The sequence below is a fragment of the Ascidia mentula genome, chromosome 2 (genome assembly GCF_947561715.1).
Source record: "Ascidia mentula chromosome 2, kaAscMent1.1, whole genome shotgun sequence".
In the NCBI taxonomy this organism is placed as follows: domain Eukaryota; kingdom Metazoa; phylum Chordata; class Ascidiacea; order Phlebobranchia; family Ascidiidae; genus Ascidia; species Ascidia mentula.
Genome location: NC_138567.1, coordinates 8,979,269 through 8,999,131, shown reverse-complemented (window position 1 = coordinate 8,999,131; position 19,863 = coordinate 8,979,269). Strand labels below are relative to the sequence as shown.

Sequence of the window (19,863 nt, the reverse complement as noted above, 5' to 3'; positions counted from 1 at the left end):
AATAACTAGGAAGACCGCATTCTTTGGTCGTATACTCCACCATATGCAAAATCCTAACGGACATGGAAACGCAAGCGGTTTTGCGCCTGTTCGTTCGAGCCGAGTATACGATCGGGTCATGTTTTCAGGCTAGGTGCGAAAGTGGCCATGAAATACCTATGCCCCTGCCACAATGCGCGTGAGGTCTGGTACAGAAAGTGTTTGACCTGCCATAGCAACGAGCGAGTTCATCGAAGACCATGTATTACATGAAGATGCCAAATACAGAAATGGCGCAGTGGTACGTTTTGTTCGATGTGCAGTGGTATGTTTTGTTGTAATCAAAGAAATCCAAGAACACCAGGTGTAAAAAGGCGACGGTACCGAAATCATTGAGAATGAAATCAGCAACGCATCGGTTAGCGGAATAAAATAATAATGAACATGGTCAGTAAAACGAAAGTTTTCAGTAAATTATGAATCATGCATGCAATGTGCTGGAGCAACAGGGACTACATAACGTACATGTGTTACAACAAGTGTTAGAATAACGACTACCGTAGAACAACCTAGTGCAAAGCAGTTAGGCCAGGCTAACTTACACGACAACCCAACAACACGACAGAGTTTTTCCACATCAACGTATAACCAACGCAGGTAAAATAAGGTAACGAGTCTTTTGAACGAAAAAACAGGCACACAGTATTTACAGACATATGAAAACAGTGCAATGAAACGAAACTCCATGCAATATATTTTTGGTAAAACTGCGCAACAACAACGGCATGCAAGAAAAGGTAAAACATTTTAATTTCACTTTTACAAAATACTGCAATACCTAAAAAATGGGTGTGAGTAAGCGAACGTTAACTGCCGAAGCTGCCGAAACTACCAAAGCTTCCACAACTGCCGAAACTTCCAAAGCTGCCACTGCTCCAAGAACCCCAGGAACCTCTTCTGCCAACTTTGCTGAGGGCATAACCACCCACCAGGGCAGCTGCTGCGCCACCAACCAACTTTTTGTGCTTTCCTATTTTCTTCACCTTTTTTCCACCCACCAAGCTCCCCAGTCCTGCTGCTCCAGCCAAACCACCTAAACCACCAAGGCCACCAGACTTTGACGAATGGCCTTTTTGGTACACTGGTTGACCATATGGTGTACCATACTGTTGTTGGTATGCACCTGGTGGATAGTTTCCACCAACAGGTTGTTGGTAATACCCTGGCTGTGTTTGATAACCACCATAGGGTTGTTGTGGATAACCATATGGTGGTTGTCCTGGTGGTCGAGCATACCCTTGCTGATATGGTGGTGTAGGAACACCAACTGGTTGGCCTGGTGGTGGACCATACCCTTGAACTGGATAAGCTCCCTGGTGCACCTGTGGTGGTGCAGATACTGGATATGATGATTTGCCATGTTTATTTAATGGTGGATTGGTTGGTGGGTAGCCAGAAGTTGCTGGTGGATAGGATGCTTGTGGTTGCCCTGGAGGGTATCCACTAGCACCACCCTGCGGTGGGTATGGTTGCCCTGGGGGGTATCCACTAGCACCACCATGTGGTGGGTATGGTTGTCCTGGGGGGTATCCACTAGCACCACCCTGTGGTGGGTATGGAGATGAGGAAGAAGCAGAACCACCCAAGTTTAGCTTTTCAAATCCAAGTGTGCCAGCGTTGGGTGGTTGGCTGGAGTACGGCGGTGGGGCTGACATTCCATGAGGTTGAATAGGGGGTGCGGATGGGTACTGTTGTGGTGCATTTGCTGGCATGGTTGGATAACCAGTTCCTTGTGTTTGGACATTAGTAGCAGTAGTTAGATTCCGTAAGTTGTTCAGGGACCGCATCCATGAGCTGAAAGCAACACAGCTTTGTCAGGTCCCATTAAAACAAGAAATATAACTGTTTGACTTACTCTAATTCTGGTCGATTTGGGGCCAATAACAGAAATCTCTTGTCTCTGGCAATGAAAAGCATCACACAGTCCACTGTTAGTGAATCTGGTAGCTGTGGCACCTTTGCCTGTATACCAGCACCCACCTTCAAAAAGACAAACAAAAATTAGGCCCAATCAATGCTAAATATAGAAGCAAAAGAAACTGAACAACCGGTCAGCAACAGACAGAATTTAACACTGTTAAAGCTGGTTCAGTACTACAGTCACCAACTGAACTGATGATATCTTACAGGTTGAAACAGTGGTACTGTCTGCAACTCAATGCTGAGTATTTTTTGCAATTTACGAAAATCAATTTTCAAATTAGTGCCTTTCTCTATATACCAAATCTATTGTTGCATTTACGCTACAATGAAATTTACTTCAGGGCAACTGACAACAAGGTTTTGGCTTACTAATATTGCAGAATTTGCAAACAGAAGCAATATATCACATTTCAACAATTCATACAAAAAGCTGTGGATTTGGTCAACTCCAAAAATATATGCATATACCTATTTCCTAAAGATGAGTGATGTAAGCTATGAACGTTCATTTTACTATGGATAACTAAAGTAACTTCTACTTTATATACTGTTAGTGGTAAATAACACATATCTGGCAGATTGGAAAAAATGTCGCGCGAAAATTTACAGATAATCCGCGTAATATTAATGAACTAATGCATTAACATTTGAAAAACGTTGTGATCATCTGCGCAATTAACAATTACCGAAACGAAATCCTCCGTGCAAAAAAACAACTTTCCAATCTGGCATATTTGTACCTGAATATCATGACAATCCCTTGGTAAATAAAATTTGGCAGCTCTTGGTCCCCCTTTATGATCAAATATTACAAAATGTCCATCACTGTAAAGGGTAAAGTACCGTTGCTTCCATCCCTTGAATATTCCAGTCGCTAAACAAAATAAAAAAGAGGGTCAGTACAGTAGCCTACCTTAAAAACTATTCAGATAAAAACTTGTTTCATGTACGTCATTGACCGAGGCTGACAAGCTTACCAACAAAAATGTACATTTTTACATGGAGTGTTTTGTTAGGTTCTTCTTGTGTAGAAAGCAAACTATAAGATTGATGTTTTAATATGTGGGGAAAGTTATGCAATGCATTCAAGATAAAAGAAAACTCTGCTATAGTTACTTTATTTACAATACTTACAATATTTCTGCAAATTTCCTTCTTTAACTATGCTTGTCATGGTCACCAACAAATACAATTATTTACTTGTACCATCTAAATAGAAATTCAACCAACACAACTTCTGCTAAGTTGACAAAAATCTTGACAATTTTATGTCGCGTCCTGCCTGTCGCGAAACTCATGTTGCCTGACGCTTGTCCGTGTCGCCTTACTTTGTTTACAAACAAATCTCACGATTGCACGTTTTGTTTCAAAAAATTTCCGTTTGACATGATAGTTAGCTATAACCGACCATGCATCGCAGTTATTTATATCATAGGGTTGAGATAAGTTAAGTTCATGGAAAGTCGTACATTACATAGAATTCATAATTTTATAGTGCAGCGCTATTCTTGCTGCCAGGCATAGTAATTAATAGAAATTGTTCTTCTGGCACTTAAGTTGAGAAAGTGTTTATTGTAACCAACATTTCGTCCGCGCATCATGCGCTTGATGCATTATCATTGCGACATAACCCTGAGGAAGTCTCGCCGGATGGTGGACGAGACGATGGTTACAATAAACACTTTTGTAAATTAAGTGCCAGAAGAACAATTTCTTTGGATCATAATTTTATTTTACGAAAGTTTATGCAACAGCAATGTATAATTTTAAAAGACTGTTAAATTTTTGTATTGAATCGCAAACTTTATGGCTGATTGTCATTGGAACATTGGTGTTGATTTATACATGGTGGAAAAAACCTCACCCCAGGTTTCCTCCTGGTCCAAGAGGATTTCCAGTTTTTGGAGTAATTCCATTTCTTGGTCGAAGGGCTGAAGTAAAGCTGAGAACATGGGGAATGGAAAAGTATGGTGATGTCATGTCTGTTCGTTTAGGCATGAAAGACTGGGTTGTTTTGAACAGCCATGAGGCAGTAATGGAGGCAAGTCTCCAGTAACCCTTGTATTGTGGCACTGGTGTGATGTTATTTTTGCACATTTTAGGCTTTTGTTAACAAGGGAAATGCATTTGCCGGGCGACCTGAATTGGTGGTGTTTCAACAATCAACTGGGGAGTATGGAGTTGTTTTTCCAGACTACAGTGAAAACCTAAGGCGCCAACGGAGATTTGGCATGTTTACTTTAAATAAGTTGGTAACAGACCACCAATATGCCAGGCATAAATTTGGAAAAATCCGGAGCATGTGTTTTTTTTTAAGGTGTGGGTTTGCCAAGCGTGATATGGAGCAGTTAATACTGGATGAGGCTGACTGCTTATTGCAAAAAATATCTGAAGCTGAAAATTCTCCTTTAAGTATATTGGTATGATGTTACCTTGACTTTGATTTGGGAGTTGAATACTTTTATTACCATGTTGTGTTGTAATAAATTATATGAACATATAGTTAGGAAAATTTGCTTTCCAGAAAGTACTGTCAAGAACTTCATCAAATATCATTTCCATGGTGATGATCGGCCATAAGTTCCATGAATTAGACGAGAGACCTGAAAAGATTGCTGACATACTCCACTATTTGTATGTTTTGTGTTAAAACATTGGTTACGTATGTAGCGATTAAATCAGTACGTTTTCTTGTTTATCATTGCAGACTGCACGATCCTTCATTGTCCTTTGCTCTGCCGCTTATGATATTATTTCCTGCCGTCCGTCACTTCCCCTACTTCCGCGGCGTAAGCAAGACGTTTAAGGAACAGCAGAACACGATGCTAGGTGCAAACAAAAACACGCATTGCTGAGTATACACAATACACTTTTTAACAATATTCTATTGGTCGGCGAAGTTATTTAAATCATATCGAGCATCTAATTTCTGACAACCTTGTGCATTCTGTTACTTGTAGACATATTTCGCGATATTGTTGAAGAACACAAAGCTACATTTGATTCCAATGTGAGCAGAGATTTCATTGACGCTTATATCCACGAACAACGTTTCGGATCCGGCAAACATGACACAAGCTTCAACGTAAGGCTTTATGTGCATTGTTTGGCGCTTAGCATTGCGTTCGGTAATTTATGCTACAGTAAGGACATAGTTCAATGTAATTTAGAGGAACTGTTTCCAGTTTGTCTCATGTAGGTATTGCAAGTTGTAGTGATTTTTTTTCGTCAGTTGTAGAGACTAGGCATTTTAAATGGCAAAATGTTGGTTATAGGATGAGCAGCTTGTGGTGTATGTCCGAGACCTATTTTCAGCGAGCGCTGAAACGACCAGCTCTATGCTGGGGTGGGCGCTGACTTGTCTCCTCAACTATCCGCAGTTCGCCAAACCTCTCATAAAAGAGATTCGCAGTGTTTTTGGTAACAAAGTTTCATCATATTAAATACCACTAAATCGATTATATTAGTTTAGTAATTTTGGTGTTTTAATTTTGGATATTTAAATACGGCTCAAAGGCTTTTACTCTGTTGTTCAGTATAGTAAAAATATAGTGCGGAAAGTTATATGCTCTGTATTGCAGAAAGCGATCGTAGGCCCAGTCTTGCGAAAAAGGGCGAAATGCCGTTTACCCAGGCCTTCATTCAAGAACTGTTCCGATATAGAAGCGTCACGCGCTTCACCAACCGCAAAACCACTAAGGACACGGAAGTGTTCGGGTATTTTATACCCAAAGGCACACATGTATGTAACTGAATTTTGGTTAATTATGGCATTTATTTTTCACCATTGATTTTGTTAAAAATTTTTAATGCCGAAATTGATTGGTTCTCCCTGTGGACGTCACGTCAATTATGGAAGTTCAATTGGGGAGGTTTACGTTAACCGCTTAAAACTGTGGAAGATATATTGTTTAAACAAGTAACCGGCATTTGTTTTATGTAGGTAATGGCCAACTTGTACGCCGTAATGAACGACCCCAAACTCTGGCCACAACCTGAAGTTTTCGACCCTCACCGCCATATCGACGATAACGGTTGTTTCGTTCAGTCAACAAAAATCATACCGTTCTCCGTGGGGTTGCGATTCTGCATGGGCGAGCGCTTAGCTCGTAATTCTCTCTTCCTACTTTTTACCACAATCGTGTTGAATTTTGATGTCGAACCGGTGGGAGGCCTGCCCACTTTGTTCGCTACCACCAGTAATATCGTTTATTCGCCGCCAGATTTTCAACTCCGTTTAACGTGCGTAAGGTAAATGACGTTACCCTCAAGGAATTATGATATTTAAACACAACACAGACTTAATATTGCCTTTCCAATACTTTTTGTTCAGTAAACTGGCTTATTTTTATCAACATTAGCGGTTTATATCGACTTTGTGCCAATTCTCGTTCCATCTTGTATTGACCTTTGGTCACAATCTGCATCATCGACTGACCGTTATGCAATCTTTATATGCGGTAACCTATAAAAAAATTATTGCATTTTGTTCATGATATTTCCGAAGAGTTTCTTTATGTTTTCTGATTTTATATGTACAGTATATGCAAGAGTTTTTGCACAGTGTTAATATGTAAATATTATAATACAGTCAATGTTTACGAGAAACGTCAGTTCCTTTTAAAGTGCCCCCAATTGGGAAAGCAATATTGCAGTTGTAGCTTTCGGTGCAGTCCCCGCAGTTACTTGCACTGCATTTGGGTCAGTAATCGTAGGGCCGGTTCGTGCTCCGGCGTCTTTCCCTGTTTAAATGTTACTAATGGAAATTCACGTAGAAAATTGCATTACTAACCTGCGGTATTGGTTACACATAACAAGAGAATGAATCACGATTGGTCTCGCGATGACGAGGCGTTTGTTTACACCGTGTTTGTGTATTCTGACGCTCGTGCTCCTGCGCATGACAACAAAGTTAACAAAAATTTAGGAAGTTTGCAACTAGCTGCAACAAAACGTATTAATGCTTTTAAGAATGTATAGGAAATAATATGCTGATATGAATTCAAAATAGATTTATCATAAATTTTAAATGTTGCTAGAACAACTATGTGTCCACGCTTCTGGTTTTAGAAAACATGTTTCGCTTTTTATTAAAGCATCTTCAGTTCTACAAACAAAATAAACAGAAAAGACATAGTTAGACGCTAAAAATGATACAACGATAAAACTGGCCGAACAGTAGAAACCTCTGGTGCTGTCATACTGGACGACGCTCTGATCAGATGTTACAAGTGACCTACTTTTTTATCACCACAGGCGTACATTGGTTAATCAGGTGAAACAACGATAAAAAGATTGTAATAAAGAAATAAAATAAAATAAAATGAAATGAAATGAAATGGGTGGGGGCTCACGTAACTGACGGTAAAATTAATTTTTGAATGTTGATTTTTGCGTTTAAGTGTTTGTGCCATTTGTCCTCGTATATGTCCAATTGGTCCATGGGCGGTTGTTGTAAAAACACCACAGAGTAGCATTCAGCTAGCTTTGGTCTTTCGCTGAATTGTTGATGGTGGTGTACTTCGTAATGGCGGAGTAATGCACTTTTGTCACCTGTGGCCCTGGTGTTAAAAGTTCTCCGCATTTGTCGATGTTGGTTCCATTAGGTTGAAAACTTATTTTTAGTTTGTCCCACATATTTGTCATGACATATTCTGCATATTGCCAATATGCAACAACCGCCCATGGACCAATTGGACATATACGAGGACAAATGGCACAAACACTTAAACGCAAAAATAAACATTCAAAAATTAATTTTACCGTCAGTTACGTGAGCCCCCACCCATTTCATTTCATTTTGTTTTATTTCTTTATTACAATCTTTTTATCGTTGTTTCACCTGATTAACCAATGTACGCCTGTGGTGATAAAAAAGTAGGTCACTTGTAACATCTGATCAGAGCGTCGTCCAGTATGTTAGCACCAGAGGTTTCTACTGTTCGGCCAGTTTTATCGTTTTATCGTTTTATCATTTTTAGCATCTAACTATGTCTTTTCTGTTTATTTTGTTTGTAGAACTGAAGATGCTTCAATAAAAAGCAAAACATGTTTTCTAAAACCAGAAGCGTGGACACAAAGTTGTTCTAGTAACATTTAAAATTGAATTGATGGCTAACTTGTGTCACGTGAAAGAAGTGCTGCTGGTTAGGTAGATTTCATGTAGTAAAACAATTTATTGCTAGATTTATCATATCAATTTAAAACAAACCTTCTTGAATGAAAGCGGATTTAAAAAACATATTTTTAAAAAACGTCAAAAACCTGCCGCTTATACCGCACAAAAATAAGGCCGTCATTCATTTGCTGAACGCAGGTTAGAAGGGATTTTACTGATAAAAAACACTGGTCCTAATGTCCTTAAATTCGGGAAATTTTGTGGTCGCGGTTGCAGCTTGCACCAGTTAACTGGAGAGCGTGGTTGTATGTATATGCCTGCTGTTTTTAACAATGCAAATAGGTTATGGAGACTTAATACTTGGCGAGATGATACAGTGTGTGCAACAGCCTGGGTGGTGCATTTGTAATCTGTCTGATGGATCACGCATTTGCCGCAGGGTAATTCAATCAATTCAATCGTTAAATAAGAATGGTATTCGTTAAATTAGAAAGCGCATTTGCATTTTAAAGCGTTCTTTCAGATTGTAAAAAAATAGTTTGTATTTGTTTTACGATGTAACATTTATGCTGAGGTTTTGGTTGAGGATTTAACAGGTTCACAACGCGTGCATAAACACGCAGATTCTAACGACCGCTTTTGCGATAAGACTTACGGAGCATTGATAAATGAGTCTGGCCGCTTTAATCTCAATAATGCGTACGGTCAAGGTGTTTTTGTGCCAAACCGTTCGCTGGAAGACCAATTACTGTAACCGCGGGCAAAATAATTTCGCTCATTTAAGTTTACGTCCAGGGCGGGTGGACTGCTTTCCAGACTTGCTGCCATGTTAGAGTATGAGATGGATTTGTTCGGCGAAAATGTGAATTTAGGCAAGTTGATTTTACCTTTAATCCTACTGGTGTCTGCGTTGTACTATTTGTGGTGGAGAAAACCGCACCAAAATTTCCCCCCTGGCCCCAGGGGAGTCCCCTTTCTGGGGGTGATACCTTTCGTTGGTCAGCGTGCGGAATTATCGTTTACCAAGTGGAGTCAGCAAAGATACGGTCCTATAATGTCTGTACGCCTAGGAACGAAAGACAGTGTCATGCTCTGTAGCTATGATGTTGTATATGAGGTATGTTGACACTTTACCGTTTAGCTGTATTAGCTATGTTATCATATCATGTACTTTAAATTTGCGTTTATATGACATTTAGCAAAATTTAAGCAGTGTATGTCTCCTATAGCAGTCACGTGTTTCATGCATTTCGTAACAATAAAATGACGAACGTGATGATAACAGGCTTTCGTGAAGAAAAGTCGTGTTTTCGCTGGGCGACAACCTTTGCACGCTTTCGTGCAATCGAGCCGTGACTACGGAATCATCTTCAGGAGTTACAGCGAGGTGTACAAGCGCCAGAGACACTTTGGAGTTCAAACACTCAAAAAGTAATACGTGCTCTTCATATCCAACAAGCATAGAAAATATTTCGTTTTTTATACTTGTAGGTTGGGTTTTGCGAAAAAAGACGTGGAACATTTTATCTTGGACGAGGCCAAAATCCTCGTGCAGACTATTAACAAAAACAGCAAATTGCCTGTGGACATGCTGGTTAGTGTGTTTAACATGACATGCACTAACATGTAACCGCCATCGCGGGGTTCTTATATTATATATTATCCGTGAAGATCTAAATTATGTGCAGCAGATGCTCTGCGAAACGCATGACCTTATCACCTCCCACCAAATTGCGTGGATACGTTTTGGAAAACATAAAAATAAATACAAATGTTTTAAAAATCTTTTTGTCCACTTCAGCCTCTCTTGACTCGCACCACGTCCAATATTATTTCTATGATTGTCCTCGGGCGAAGGTTTCAAGGTGACGAACCGGAGTTTAGAAAGCTGATGGAAGTTTTGGAAGTGTAAGCGTTCACGTTGTGATTTAGACAGGATTGCTCTTCTATGGCATAATCTAACATATTTTCATCTTCCTGTTGTTTCGTCTGCCATACAGAAAGACTTCATCAGGGTTCAGCACCACAATTCAGACAAGAACCACACAACATTTAAAAGCATATTGTGCGTTACATCTTATTTTCATTTATTTTTGTTTGTAGGCTAAACGATCCCCTTCTGAGCGTACTTGTCCTGTTCGAGAACTCGAGATTTTTTCCGTACTTTAAAGGAAAAAATGAAAAATTTATGCAACAGCAGAATTCAATGATTGGTATAAGCACTAACAAATACCAATTGTAGCGGTATCAAGTTGTCTGTTCTACAGATATCTTTAGAAAAGTTATCGACGAACACAAAGCAACGTATAAAGAGGGAACTGTTCGTGACTTTATCGATGCTTTTATAAATGAACAGTATACCAACGACTTTCAAACCGACGACGGTTTTTCAGTACGTAATTACTTAAAACTATAAACTTAAAACATTTCCACGTGTTTTACATTGAGTTTGTAGGACGAACAGCTAGCCGTACTTGTTCGCGATCTCTTTGTGGCAGGCACGGAGAGTACAAGTTCGACGATTGCGTGGGCTCTCATCTGTCTTCTGAATTATCCCCAACACAAGAAATTGATCGTCGATGAGATACGAGCTACTTTTAGTAAGCGCGAGTATGACCTTCACGAACTCTGATTCCACTTCAATGAGCGCTGTTGTTTCAGAAGACAAAGGTCAACTTACTCTTTCCAAGAAAGACGATTTACCCCTAACACAGGCCTTTTTGCAAGAAGTGATGAGGTTTAAACTTGTCACTCCGCTCACTCACCGCCAGACAACCGAAAGTACATCGCTTAATGGTTTCTTCATTCCCAAAGGAACACAGGTGGATGGAGAGTGGTTTAAACCCATTGATATGTGGAACCCAAAATGCTGGTTTGAATTCCCATTTAACTTAATAATGTCAACAGAACGCACTTATCATACCACATAAGATCTCATTAAGCTAACTTGTGTTGTTAAGTGTTGCAAGCTTTGTCGTATTCCACTACTTGTTTTATTGTTGACGATGCTCTTCATGTAACAGTTTGTATCTTTGTAACAGGTCATAGCCAATCTTCACGCTGTGTTAAATGACCCCGACTTATGGCCACAACCCCACCTCTTCGACCCAAGTCGTCACATCGACAAAAACGGAAAATTCGTATATTCGCCCAAGATCATTCCCTTTTCTGTTGGGGCGCGGTATTGCTTGGGTGAATCTTTAGCTCGTGCGGAGTACTTTCTTTTGTTCACTTCAACATTGTTGCATTTCGATATTGACACAGTTGGAGAACCCCCGAGCTTGGAGGGAAAAGTCAGTAACGTTGTACACTTAGCACCGGAATTCTCTATTCGCGCACGGAAAGTAATGTAGGGTAAACCTACGCAGGCACAATCCTGATATTGCATGCCCGGATATAGAATAGCGTAAACGTTGCAACCGGAAACACATATCATTACTCTCCTGTTGCGACGTAAGTCGATTTATGGGCTATTATTAGTGATCTGGGAAAAGTTGTCGCAATCCACTTTACCGGAAAATTTGCCAAAATTTGAAGAATTATTTTGAATTCTCGAAATTAATTTCTTCGTCTTTTTAAAACCTCCAAAGACCTATTTCCGAATATTTGCTTGCACCCCTAGAAAATGCGCTAAAAATATGTTGAAACTTTTTTAGCTGTATATGTGCCGTATTAGCTACTTTCAACGTTCGATATGAATTAAAGTGACCAACAAAACAAATATAAAGACTGGTCATGTCGCATGATTGAACATGTGATAGTTAACATAAGCACCAAACAGGTGATTAATAATGACATTAATGCGTTGTGGTTACTCACGCCAAAGTATCCACTGACGTATAGCTCTCTGGTTTCCGGAACATCTCTATGCTATGGTTCGCTTCTCTGTTATAATTTATTTACTTACATTGGCCACAGGTTCAGTTTTGTATGTACTAAAATATCTGGTAGTGCGTAACCAGTTTAGCGATTGGCCATCAAGAGAATGCTTCGTTTGGACGTCAGTGTTTTTCCACAGTGTACACGATTTCTGTTAAGGGTGAATGCGCATCGAGAGCATGTTTCGTTTGGGCGTCAAGGTTTTTCCACCTTGTTACACATTACACGCAGGCGCACCACAGCATTTTGACCTTCAACGCAACCAAGGTATCACGTTTCTTTTTATACCCATAAAAACTTGTTGAACAAAGGTATTCTGCTGGATTTGACAAAGGGTGGCTGAAGGCTCGGAATCCTTTGCGCGAAGAAGTTCATGTTGCATACTATATAACCAAGTTATATCCAGATTTCTAGACCAGTGTTATTAAATGGATATAGGCAGGAATAAAAGTAAACAAATTCTAACCGGAACGATTGAATTAACAGGAAAAAAAGAAACCATTATGGTTTCGTATTTAAGGTGATATTTCTTAACCCTTTAGAAGTGAATATGAAGAGTGTGGTGGTTTTTGCGTGCAGACCCATTTTATATGTATTTTTAGCTGATCTAGTGCAATATTTAGTTGCGTTGGTTGTGTGGGTGTAACGCTACGATGGACAATAGTCTCGCAACATATGTATCTGATGCAGCCACGCTCATTTCGTCGAATGCATTCGCGATAACTTGTCTATTGCTCATCATTGCTTTGTTCGTTCGTTGGGGGGAAAATATCCATCCTCGGTTCCCTCCTGGGCCAAAAGGATTGCCCTTACTGGGGGTAACACCCTTCGTCGGTCCTCGTTTGGAAGTAACATTGGCAAAGTGGAGTGTCGACGAATATGGTCCCATAATGTCGGTGCGGTTGGGGACGAAAGACTGTGTGGTGTTGAGTAGTTTTAACGTGATACACGAGGTCAGTATGCGTTTCTGTCGAGGTTGATCGTCACAGAAATTATATGTGACCAATGTGGGTCTTATGCAGGCATTTGTGAAGCAAAGTCGTGATTTCGTTGGCCGTAATGCCCCTCACGTACTGACCCAGTCATGTGGAGACAAAGGAGTGTTATTCCGGAGTTACAGTGACGACTACAAACACCAACGCAAGTTCGGCATCCAAACATTGAAAAGGTTTTTTTTTGTACGACATCTGTGAATGTCAATTATAGGGGAAACCTTCCTTAAAAGGTTTACAAAAGTGGTTTGTAACTTTGTTTTTCATAAATTTAAAAACTTTTGTCGAAACTCTATACCACGGTAATATAATGATCAAACGGCTCAAATAAAGCCAGGTGCTATTCCATCAAACCCATGTTTAAGAGCCACTGGTTGAGACGCTTATATGCAGTGGTGGGATTCAAATATTTTAGCATTCAGTTTTCTCACTAGCAGTATGCCATACTAACCACGGGATAACATCAGGCCGGTTATCATGGACGGATGAAATTTAATCTTATTCTTATCAAAATTTGATGCCTTATTCCGCGCTTATTTGATCAGGTATGTTGCGAGGCGACGACTGGTAGCGTCTCTATGTTTTTGCATTGATTTTAAGCCAGCATATGAATAGTCTTGGCCAAATCTCAGACTAAATAGTGATCAAACTCCAGTGTGTTTACAAGAAGTTTACACATTGTATGTTTGCTGGGAATGCATTTAGAACCACGATGTGGCTACCAGCTTTGGATCAGTGGTGACTGGTGATGACATAAGACAACACAACTCTTCGTTATTTTCTGCCTTTTTATTTTGCAAACACTTGGCCTACAAAATGAATATAACAAGAGGCAGAATATGAAGATTGACTTCATGTTCATAGTATCACAGTTAGAAGGTTCGGCAAACCGGTGCGAACCGGCTAAATCCCACCACTGCTTATATGATAAAAATTACGTAAAATCAAAATCACGTTTACGTATTGATAAACAGAACAACACTCCCCACCTATAAAGAAAAGAAATTACAACCTATTTTGTGTAAGTTAGTTATTCCATAACAGCTCTTCTCGTATGGCCGCAGGCTAGGATTTGAGAGACATCACATGGAAAGCCACATATTAAAAGAAGTTAACTATCTGATTGAAGACTTGCATTTTCGTGCTTCTTCATCTGTTAACATTTTGGTAAAAAAAGGTTTTTCGGTCGATACTTATTTTTTTTTTTTTAAATGACATTTTTTATAGCCGCTTCTTACACGAACAACGGCCAATGTGATTTCTACAATGGTTCTCGGGAGAAGATTCAAAGGCAATGAATCGCAGTACAAGAAAATTATGGATGTTTTAGGACTGTGAGCAAAAAGCTTTTTATCTAATAGCCAAACAAAATAGAATGTTAGATGATCCATCCTATTATTTAGACTGACCGATCCTCATCTTGGTGTTCTGGTGCTCTATGAGAATTCAAGATTTTTGCCCTACCTTTCTTCAAAAAATACGAAGTTTAAACGAAAACAATTGGAAATGATTGGTAGGCTAACATTAACGCAGTAATATTTCATGCAATGGCATGATTGGCAAGATCGCCCCACTGCGCAGGTCCTTGCTTAGCGATCACAGCTAACGTATCGCGATCATGAGGTTTGCAGGCTTGGCAGCCCAGTCAGGAAAACGTGACTGACCCAGCTATAGGCTGCAATGCCTGGGCTGCCAAGCCTGCAAACCTCATGATCGCGATACGTTAGCTGTAATATATACGTAGAGATCCCCTACGTGTATGTGAAGGTTGCCTGGTAAGTTGTGCGCTTGCGCACCAGTGTACCTTGGCCACAATATACCCCGTGAAACCACTGAGCTTCTGTAGCTCAGTTGGTAGAGCGTTGGGCCCGGGTCGTGAGTTCAAACCTTACCGGGAGCTTAATTTTTGAAATCTTGCTCCGGCTTGTCAGGACAAAGTGGCTGATCCAGCTAGGCTTCAATGCCTGGGCTGCCAAGCCTGCAAACCTAATGATAGGCTAACATTATTTACCAATATATGTACAATTCACATAATTACTCACCAAGTTCACACAAATTTGCATAAACTTATTGGCATATATTGATTTTTACAGACATATTTAAGTCTTTTATTGAAGAACACAAAGCAACCTACAAAGAGGGAACAGTCAGAGACTTTATTGATGCCTTCATCTTTGAGCAAAAGAGGAATAGCCATGGCAGTTTTTCGGTAATCGCATAGTGTTTTAATAATCTTAAATGATCGGTGACATACAGTTGAACTCATCCCAATAACTGAATTTAGGACGAACAGCTTGCTGTGTACATCCGAGATCTGTTTGTAGCTGGTTCGGAAAGTACAAGTTCGACGGTTGCATGGGCTCTAATATGTTTTCTCACAAATCCAAAATACAAGAAACTTATAGTCGATGAGATTCGGGATGCTTTTAGTATGCAAATTTTCAATCAAGTTCAAATTTTCTAGGGTAGCCCAAACCTTTCTATGTACATTTACAGAGCAAAAGGGTCGCTCTTCTCTTACAAAAAAGGACAAACTTCCGTTGACTCAAGCGTTTCTTCAGGAGGTTCTCCGGCTGCATTGCGTCGCACCAATTATTCATCGCAAAACGACCAAGGACACAAATCTACAGGGCTTCTTTATCCCGAAGGACACTGAGGTCAGGCCACTTGCCTATTGGCGTTACACCGAAAATATATTTGTCTTCGAAAATAAAATATGATTTGCTTATTTAATTGTTTCATTTTAGGTGCTTGCTAACTTGCATGCGGTTTTAACTGACCCGAAAGTTTGGCCCAATCCCAGAGCATTCGAACCAAAAAGACACATCAGCAAAGATGGGAGCTTTGTTTATTCATCAAAGATTATTCCCTTTTCAATTGGCGGTCGCTACTGTATGGGAGAATCTTTGGCTCGCGCTGAACTTTTTCACATTTTTACTAGTATTTTGTTGAACTTCGATATTGAATCAAATGGCGAACTCCCCAGTGCAGATGAAAAAATGAGCAGCCTCCTTTCGTTAGCTCCCGATTTTTCGATTAATTTAAACCATGTAAAGGGTGACTAGTATAGGCCTTATGCAATGTACTTTTCTTGCCTAAAACAATATTTTTGTTGAAATTGTGTGGGCTAACTTGTGTAACTTTGTTGTAAAAATGTCCAATTCCTCGTACTTATGTACCATTGTTTCAAGTGATTCGTTGTCGCAAAATATTTGTTTTAATCATAAAATATTATCACTTCATATTTGCAGGGTCGGTCCTACGAAATTTGGAGCAAAAATGTGGACTGTTTTACTAGAAAGTAGGCTAACATAATCAGAAAAGCTCTGTTGTTTTTTCGGGTAAACTGCGGGCCTTTAAAGCGCATGCCTGATTAGGTAAAATCGGTGAAATGTGCTTGGGTCCGGTTCTATGTATTTATTTAGTTGCGCCTATATTTTGTTTCTACTGTTTTCTTTCTTAATTGCAACGATAGTAGTTAAATTTCGACAATAGAAATCATATTACGAATCGGACATTCAACAAAAAGTATTTCTCAAATCTTAACCTCAACCTCAATCTCAATGGAAGGTACAGTTACAGTTTTTGTTTTGTAGTTTGTGGTGCGGCTGTGTCTTGAATAGGCTAGTTCTTAATCAATACAAATGCCGTATAAGTTTAGGTTATGTTATGTTGGTTGTAAATAATAGCAATATTATCAATTCACTACAGTTTTGCAAACTAAAGAAACAGCTGCAGGCCTTATAGGCCTATATTATTTAGTTTGCACCAAGAAAAATAATGGCCGTTGCCACTGTCCAGTAAGTTGTTTTTTTCTTACGAAGGATGTTGTTTTGTGTAAGGATTAACACCATGCAATGCACACGTACTCTTTAATTTAGTGCTAACTAAGTACAAACAAGCCAAGCATCATTCTGGAGATCTGTTTAGTGATTTACTTACTTATCTGTATCATTTTAAGTTCCACCAATGGTCTTGTTTTGCAGACGTAACGTTGCAATGATAACATAAATGCAATAATTAATTTTTTCTCTTTACAATTCTTAAATCTAGTGTAACTTTACTCAAAAATTGTTTTGTAAGACGAAATTTGACATAAATATATTTTTCATACCAAAGCATACCAGAAAGTTTTGTGGAGTGACTTTATGTGTTTAGTCATACACCTTTGCAGTGTGGTGTTTATAAATTGGCAAATAGTAGAACAAAATCTATTTGTGTATTTGTGGTAGCTGATATTTCCAAAACCATTAGTGAACATTGTCTTTTTTTGTAAAACCTGGCTTTATCTGTAACCACACTGAAGAAATTACACACCTTTTATGATCTGACTCCAATAAAAGTTCAAGATGGTGAGTTGATTGGCATATTTGACACTGATCAAAACCTTTCATGAGTTTATTTTTACATGCAGGGAAACGACCTCAGCATGCCAATGGAGATGTGCTCTCACTGTAAGAAACTGTAGGATTGTTGGTTAAATATTCCTGTACAAGAGTGTGTACGGGTTTAGAAAGTAATGTTAGTTTTAATAATTTGATTTAGTAATTTTGCCACCATGTGCTATTTGTCAAGAAAAACACACTTCACAATTTCTGTGGGGTATTGTCAACAAAGGCATAAGTTTCAAGAAGAACCAGCACTACTATGTTCAGCTAAAAGTTGTACCTTTTAGCATAATGTATAAGAGTATGCTAATTCCCGGGTGTATTCCTTTATTGTGGCCTTTGCTTTAATTATGCATGCACCACTCATACATGTTTATGACCTACATCCCTTACCTAAAGTACAACTGTTTGTCTCATTATGTAACATGCAGTTGACCCTGATGAAATAGCAAGACTTGGAAAGAGGTTTCGCAAGTTGGATCTTGACAATTCAGGCTCTTTGAGCATTGATGAGTTTATGTCACTACCAGAGTTGCAACAGAACCCCCTTGTTCAAAGAGTCATAGAAATATTTGACCAAGATGGCAATGGAGAAGTTGATTTTCGTGGTATGCATTTTTGTGTGGCTACACTGTATACGTAATATACAACTTTTAATTACCTTAACTTATTTCTACTAAAATACTGTTGTACGAGATCTGAAAATTGTATGTGTGTTTTTGCAATTTGTTGCAGAATTCATCGAGGGAGTGTCTCAATTCAGTGTAAAAGGTGACAAGTCGTCAAAACTCAAATGTAAGTATCGGAAGTGTTTTAGCCTAATCAGTAGCCTTGTACACACAAAAGTGAAAGGTTGCTATTGCATTTTTTGATATGTTTTATTGTAAAATTTTGGTAATATATTTAATCTTTTATGCTTTTTTATTGATCATTTATAAAGAAACTTCTTTTTAGTTGCCTTCCGCATTTATGACATTGACAATGATGGATTTATATCAAATGGAGAGTTGTTCCAAGTACTGAAGATGATGGTGGGAAATAATTTGAAGGACGCACAATTGCAACAGATTGTGGACAAAACGATCATCTACGCAGACAAAGATGGAGATGGAAAAATTTCCTATGAAGAATTTTCAGCTGTAAGTTTTATTGCACTATTGCTTGACATAAAATCACGCAAAATCTTCGTCATGTCACAAACAGTTTTCAGGTTAAATCAGATTTTAAGTTGAACACGTATCGCCTGTCTGGTACAGCGGCTGTGTTTGTCGACCCACTTAGAACGTGGATACAGAATAAACGAACGAGAACCACTCCTTTCCAATCAATTGCGCCGAATGAACAGTGGCCTTTCGCCGTTAGCGAAAGCACAAAACGCGCCCGATTAAACCACTGCTGTATTGTAATTTAGTTTTTCGCTTCAGTCTAGCGCAACACAACAGTGAATAACCATAAATTGGAATACTGTTTCAGTTTGTGCAACTCTTTCATAATCAAAAGGTACCTAGTAGTGATATCGTGGATTATTGGTAGTGGGCGTTCCTAATGCTTTAGTACACGCCCTTTTTCTGTGGTTGCCATGAAGCTTCATGAAACATTGCGCAATGAGTTTTGGGTCTTGCACATCGTAGGATTTTGATCTTGTCCGCGTCATCTCCACAAGAAATCGACCGGGTGACCCGTCAAGAGGCGAATGGGCAAACGATCGTTAGCTACTGACAGGGCTTTCTTTATCGCTGCCTTGCGCTTCATTAAATTTTCGCGCCATGGAGCTGAGTGTATATTGGTCTAAGACAGTTAATGTTGAAAAATTGATTTTGCTTTATCAGCGCAAGTTTAATGCACAACATTTTGGCAGGTCTCATGTCAATCAATTTGTATCCATGCACATTTTTTTCTTTAGGTCGTTTCCTCACTGGACGTCCACAAGAAAATGGTGGTGGATGTTTGAGCAAACACATTACACACCACCAAACATACTACTGACATGTACTTAGACATACAGAAATATATTATCGGTCCAACCTTGCCAGAATGAACAATTTAGGGAAACCCCATGACAAGTATACTTCTTCAAACACTTGAATATCTCTGTTTGCTTGCTGTCCTGTTTGTTGTTCAGTTATTTTTCTTTGTGATGTGTACAACTTATGAAGGCAAGTGCACTTTGTCTTACATAATGCAGTTTGTGCCACTGAGAGATTGTTGGCCATCGCAATAATAAACATTTGTTAAACCTGGTAGTTTGGGTGCTTTCATTGGGGGAAATTTCACATCTCTGTACTTGTGGACATGTTATTTTTTACTTTTTGCACATTATATGTACCTGTACATGGTCAGTCTTTTTGATCAGTCTACATCTTTATCAAAAAATAAAATGTTTGGAGGCAAAAATCTTGAGTTTCAACCAATAACCTTTTTGTGTGAAGCAACTTTATAAAGTATAAAGTGCATTGTTTCGTTGGTTTTGATGTTAATTGTTTACCAGCATTTGTGCAGAATAAACTTTTGTTAATTTACTTCG

At 39.1% G+C, this 19,863-nt stretch overlaps 5 protein-coding genes across 5 annotated transcripts; 4 read left to right on the top strand and 1 right to left on the bottom strand.

Moving 5' to 3' along the window:
• Positions 1-234: 234 nt before the first annotated feature.
• On the bottom strand, positions 235-3,219 carry LOC145889191 (uncharacterized). Its single transcript, XM_082980093.1, has 4 exons — positions 3,097-3,219; positions 2,703-2,836; positions 1,895-2,019; positions 235-1,833 (listed from the first exon to the last, which is right to left on the bottom strand). The coding sequence occupies exons 1-4, from the start codon at positions 3,134-3,136 to the stop codon at positions 846-848; spliced, it is 1,287 nt and encodes a 428-aa protein (XP_082836219.1). The 5' UTR covers positions 3,137-3,219; the 3' UTR covers positions 235-845.
• A 489-nt stretch (positions 3,220-3,708) lies between these two features.
• Positions 3,709-6,522, top strand: LOC145889604 (cytochrome P450 2B19-like). Its single transcript, XM_082980585.1, has 9 exons — positions 3,709-4,003; positions 4,065-4,210; positions 4,280-4,382; positions 4,487-4,596; positions 4,670-4,791; positions 4,923-5,047; positions 5,238-5,382; positions 5,544-5,704; positions 5,906-6,522. The coding sequence occupies exons 1-9, from the start codon at positions 3,719-3,721 to the stop codon at positions 6,215-6,217; spliced, it is 1,509 nt and encodes a 502-aa protein (XP_082836711.1). The 5' UTR covers positions 3,709-3,718; the 3' UTR covers positions 6,218-6,522.
• Positions 6,523-9,134: 2,612 nt separating this feature from the next.
• LOC145890026 (cytochrome P450 2C54-like) lies at positions 9,135-11,381 on the top strand. Its single transcript, XM_082981068.1, has 10 exons — positions 9,135-9,197; positions 9,366-9,511; positions 9,572-9,674; positions 9,882-9,988; positions 10,184-10,293; positions 10,348-10,472; positions 10,536-10,680; positions 10,742-10,902; positions 11,122-11,261; positions 11,345-11,381. Exons 1-10 carry the CDS (start codon positions 9,135-9,137, stop codon positions 11,379-11,381), a joined length of 1,137 nt encoding a protein of 378 aa, XP_082837194.1.
• A 1,419-nt stretch (positions 11,382-12,800) lies between these two features.
• Positions 12,801-16,105, top strand: LOC145890025 (cytochrome P450 2U1-like). The gene is made up of 9 exons (XM_082981067.1): positions 12,801-12,912; positions 12,982-13,127; positions 14,016-14,118; positions 14,179-14,285; positions 14,355-14,464; positions 15,045-15,160; positions 15,236-15,380; positions 15,448-15,608; positions 15,699-16,105. The coding sequence occupies exons 1-9, from the start codon at positions 12,850-12,852 to the stop codon at positions 16,014-16,016; spliced, it is 1,269 nt and encodes a 422-aa protein (XP_082837193.1). The 5' UTR covers positions 12,801-12,849; the 3' UTR covers positions 16,017-16,105.
• Positions 16,106-17,162: 1,057 nt separating this feature from the next.
• Positions 17,163-19,858, top strand: LOC145888346 (calcineurin subunit B type 1). The gene is made up of 6 exons (XM_082979076.1): positions 17,163-17,303; positions 17,366-17,405; positions 17,771-17,947; positions 18,075-18,134; positions 18,294-18,478; positions 19,243-19,858. Exons 1-6 carry the CDS (start codon positions 17,301-17,303, stop codon positions 19,288-19,290), a joined length of 513 nt encoding a protein of 170 aa, XP_082835202.1. The 5' UTR covers positions 17,163-17,300; the 3' UTR covers positions 19,291-19,858.
• Positions 19,859-19,863: the final 5 nt, after the last annotated feature.

Bases quoted from the DNA above. Each gene is read 5' to 3' on its own strand.
- LOC145889604 (XM_082980585.1), top strand. From the start codon at position 3,719: ATGTATAATTTTAAAAGACTGTTAAATTTTTGTATTGAATCGCAAACT. The intron at 4,211-4,279 runs GTTGGTAACAGA...TTTTTTTTTAAG, and splicing joins GGCATGTTTACTTTAAATAA to GTGTGGGTTTGCCAAGCGTG. The intron at 5,705-5,905 runs GTATGTAACTGA...TGTTTTATGTAG, and splicing joins TTATACCCAAAGGCACACAT to GTAATGGCCAACTTGTACGC.
- LOC145890026 (XM_082981068.1), top strand. From the start codon at position 9,135: ATGTCTGTACGCCTAGGAACGAAAGACAGTGTCATGCTCTGTAGCTAT. The intron at 9,198-9,365 runs GTATGTTGACAC...TGATGATAACAG, and splicing joins GCTATGATGTTGTATATGAG to GCTTTCGTGAAGAAAAGTCG. The intron at 9,512-9,571 runs GTAATACGTGCT...TTATACTTGTAG, and splicing joins GGAGTTCAAACACTCAAAAA to GTTGGGTTTTGCGAAAAAAG.
- LOC145889191 (XM_082980093.1), bottom strand. From the start codon at position 3,136: ATGACAAGCATAGTTAAAGAAGGAAATTTGCAGAAATATT. The intron at 2,837-3,096 runs GTAAGTATTGTA...TATTTTGTTTAG, and splicing joins AGGAAATTTGCAGAAATATT to CGACTGGAATATTCAAGGGA. The intron at 1,834-1,894 runs GTAAGTCAAACA...TGTTGCTTTCAG, and splicing joins CCAAATCGACCAGAATTAGA to CTCATGGATGCGGTCCCTGA.
- LOC145890025 (XM_082981067.1), top strand. From the start codon at position 12,850: ATGTCGGTGCGGTTGGGGACGAAAGACTGTGTGGTGTTGAGTAGTTTT. The intron at 14,286-14,354 runs GTGAGCAAAAAG...CCTATTATTTAG, and splicing joins ATTATGGATGTTTTAGGACT to ACTGACCGATCCTCATCTTG. The intron at 15,161-15,235 runs GTAATCGCATAG...AACTGAATTTAG, and splicing joins ATAGCCATGGCAGTTTTTCG to GACGAACAGCTTGCTGTGTA.
- LOC145888346 (XM_082979076.1), top strand. The intron at 17,948-18,074 runs GTATGCATTTTT...AATTTGTTGCAG, and splicing joins TGGAGAAGTTGATTTTCGTG to AATTCATCGAGGGAGTGTCT. The intron at 18,135-18,293 runs GTAAGTATCGGA...ACTTCTTTTTAG, and splicing joins CAAGTCGTCAAAACTCAAAT to TTGCCTTCCGCATTTATGAC.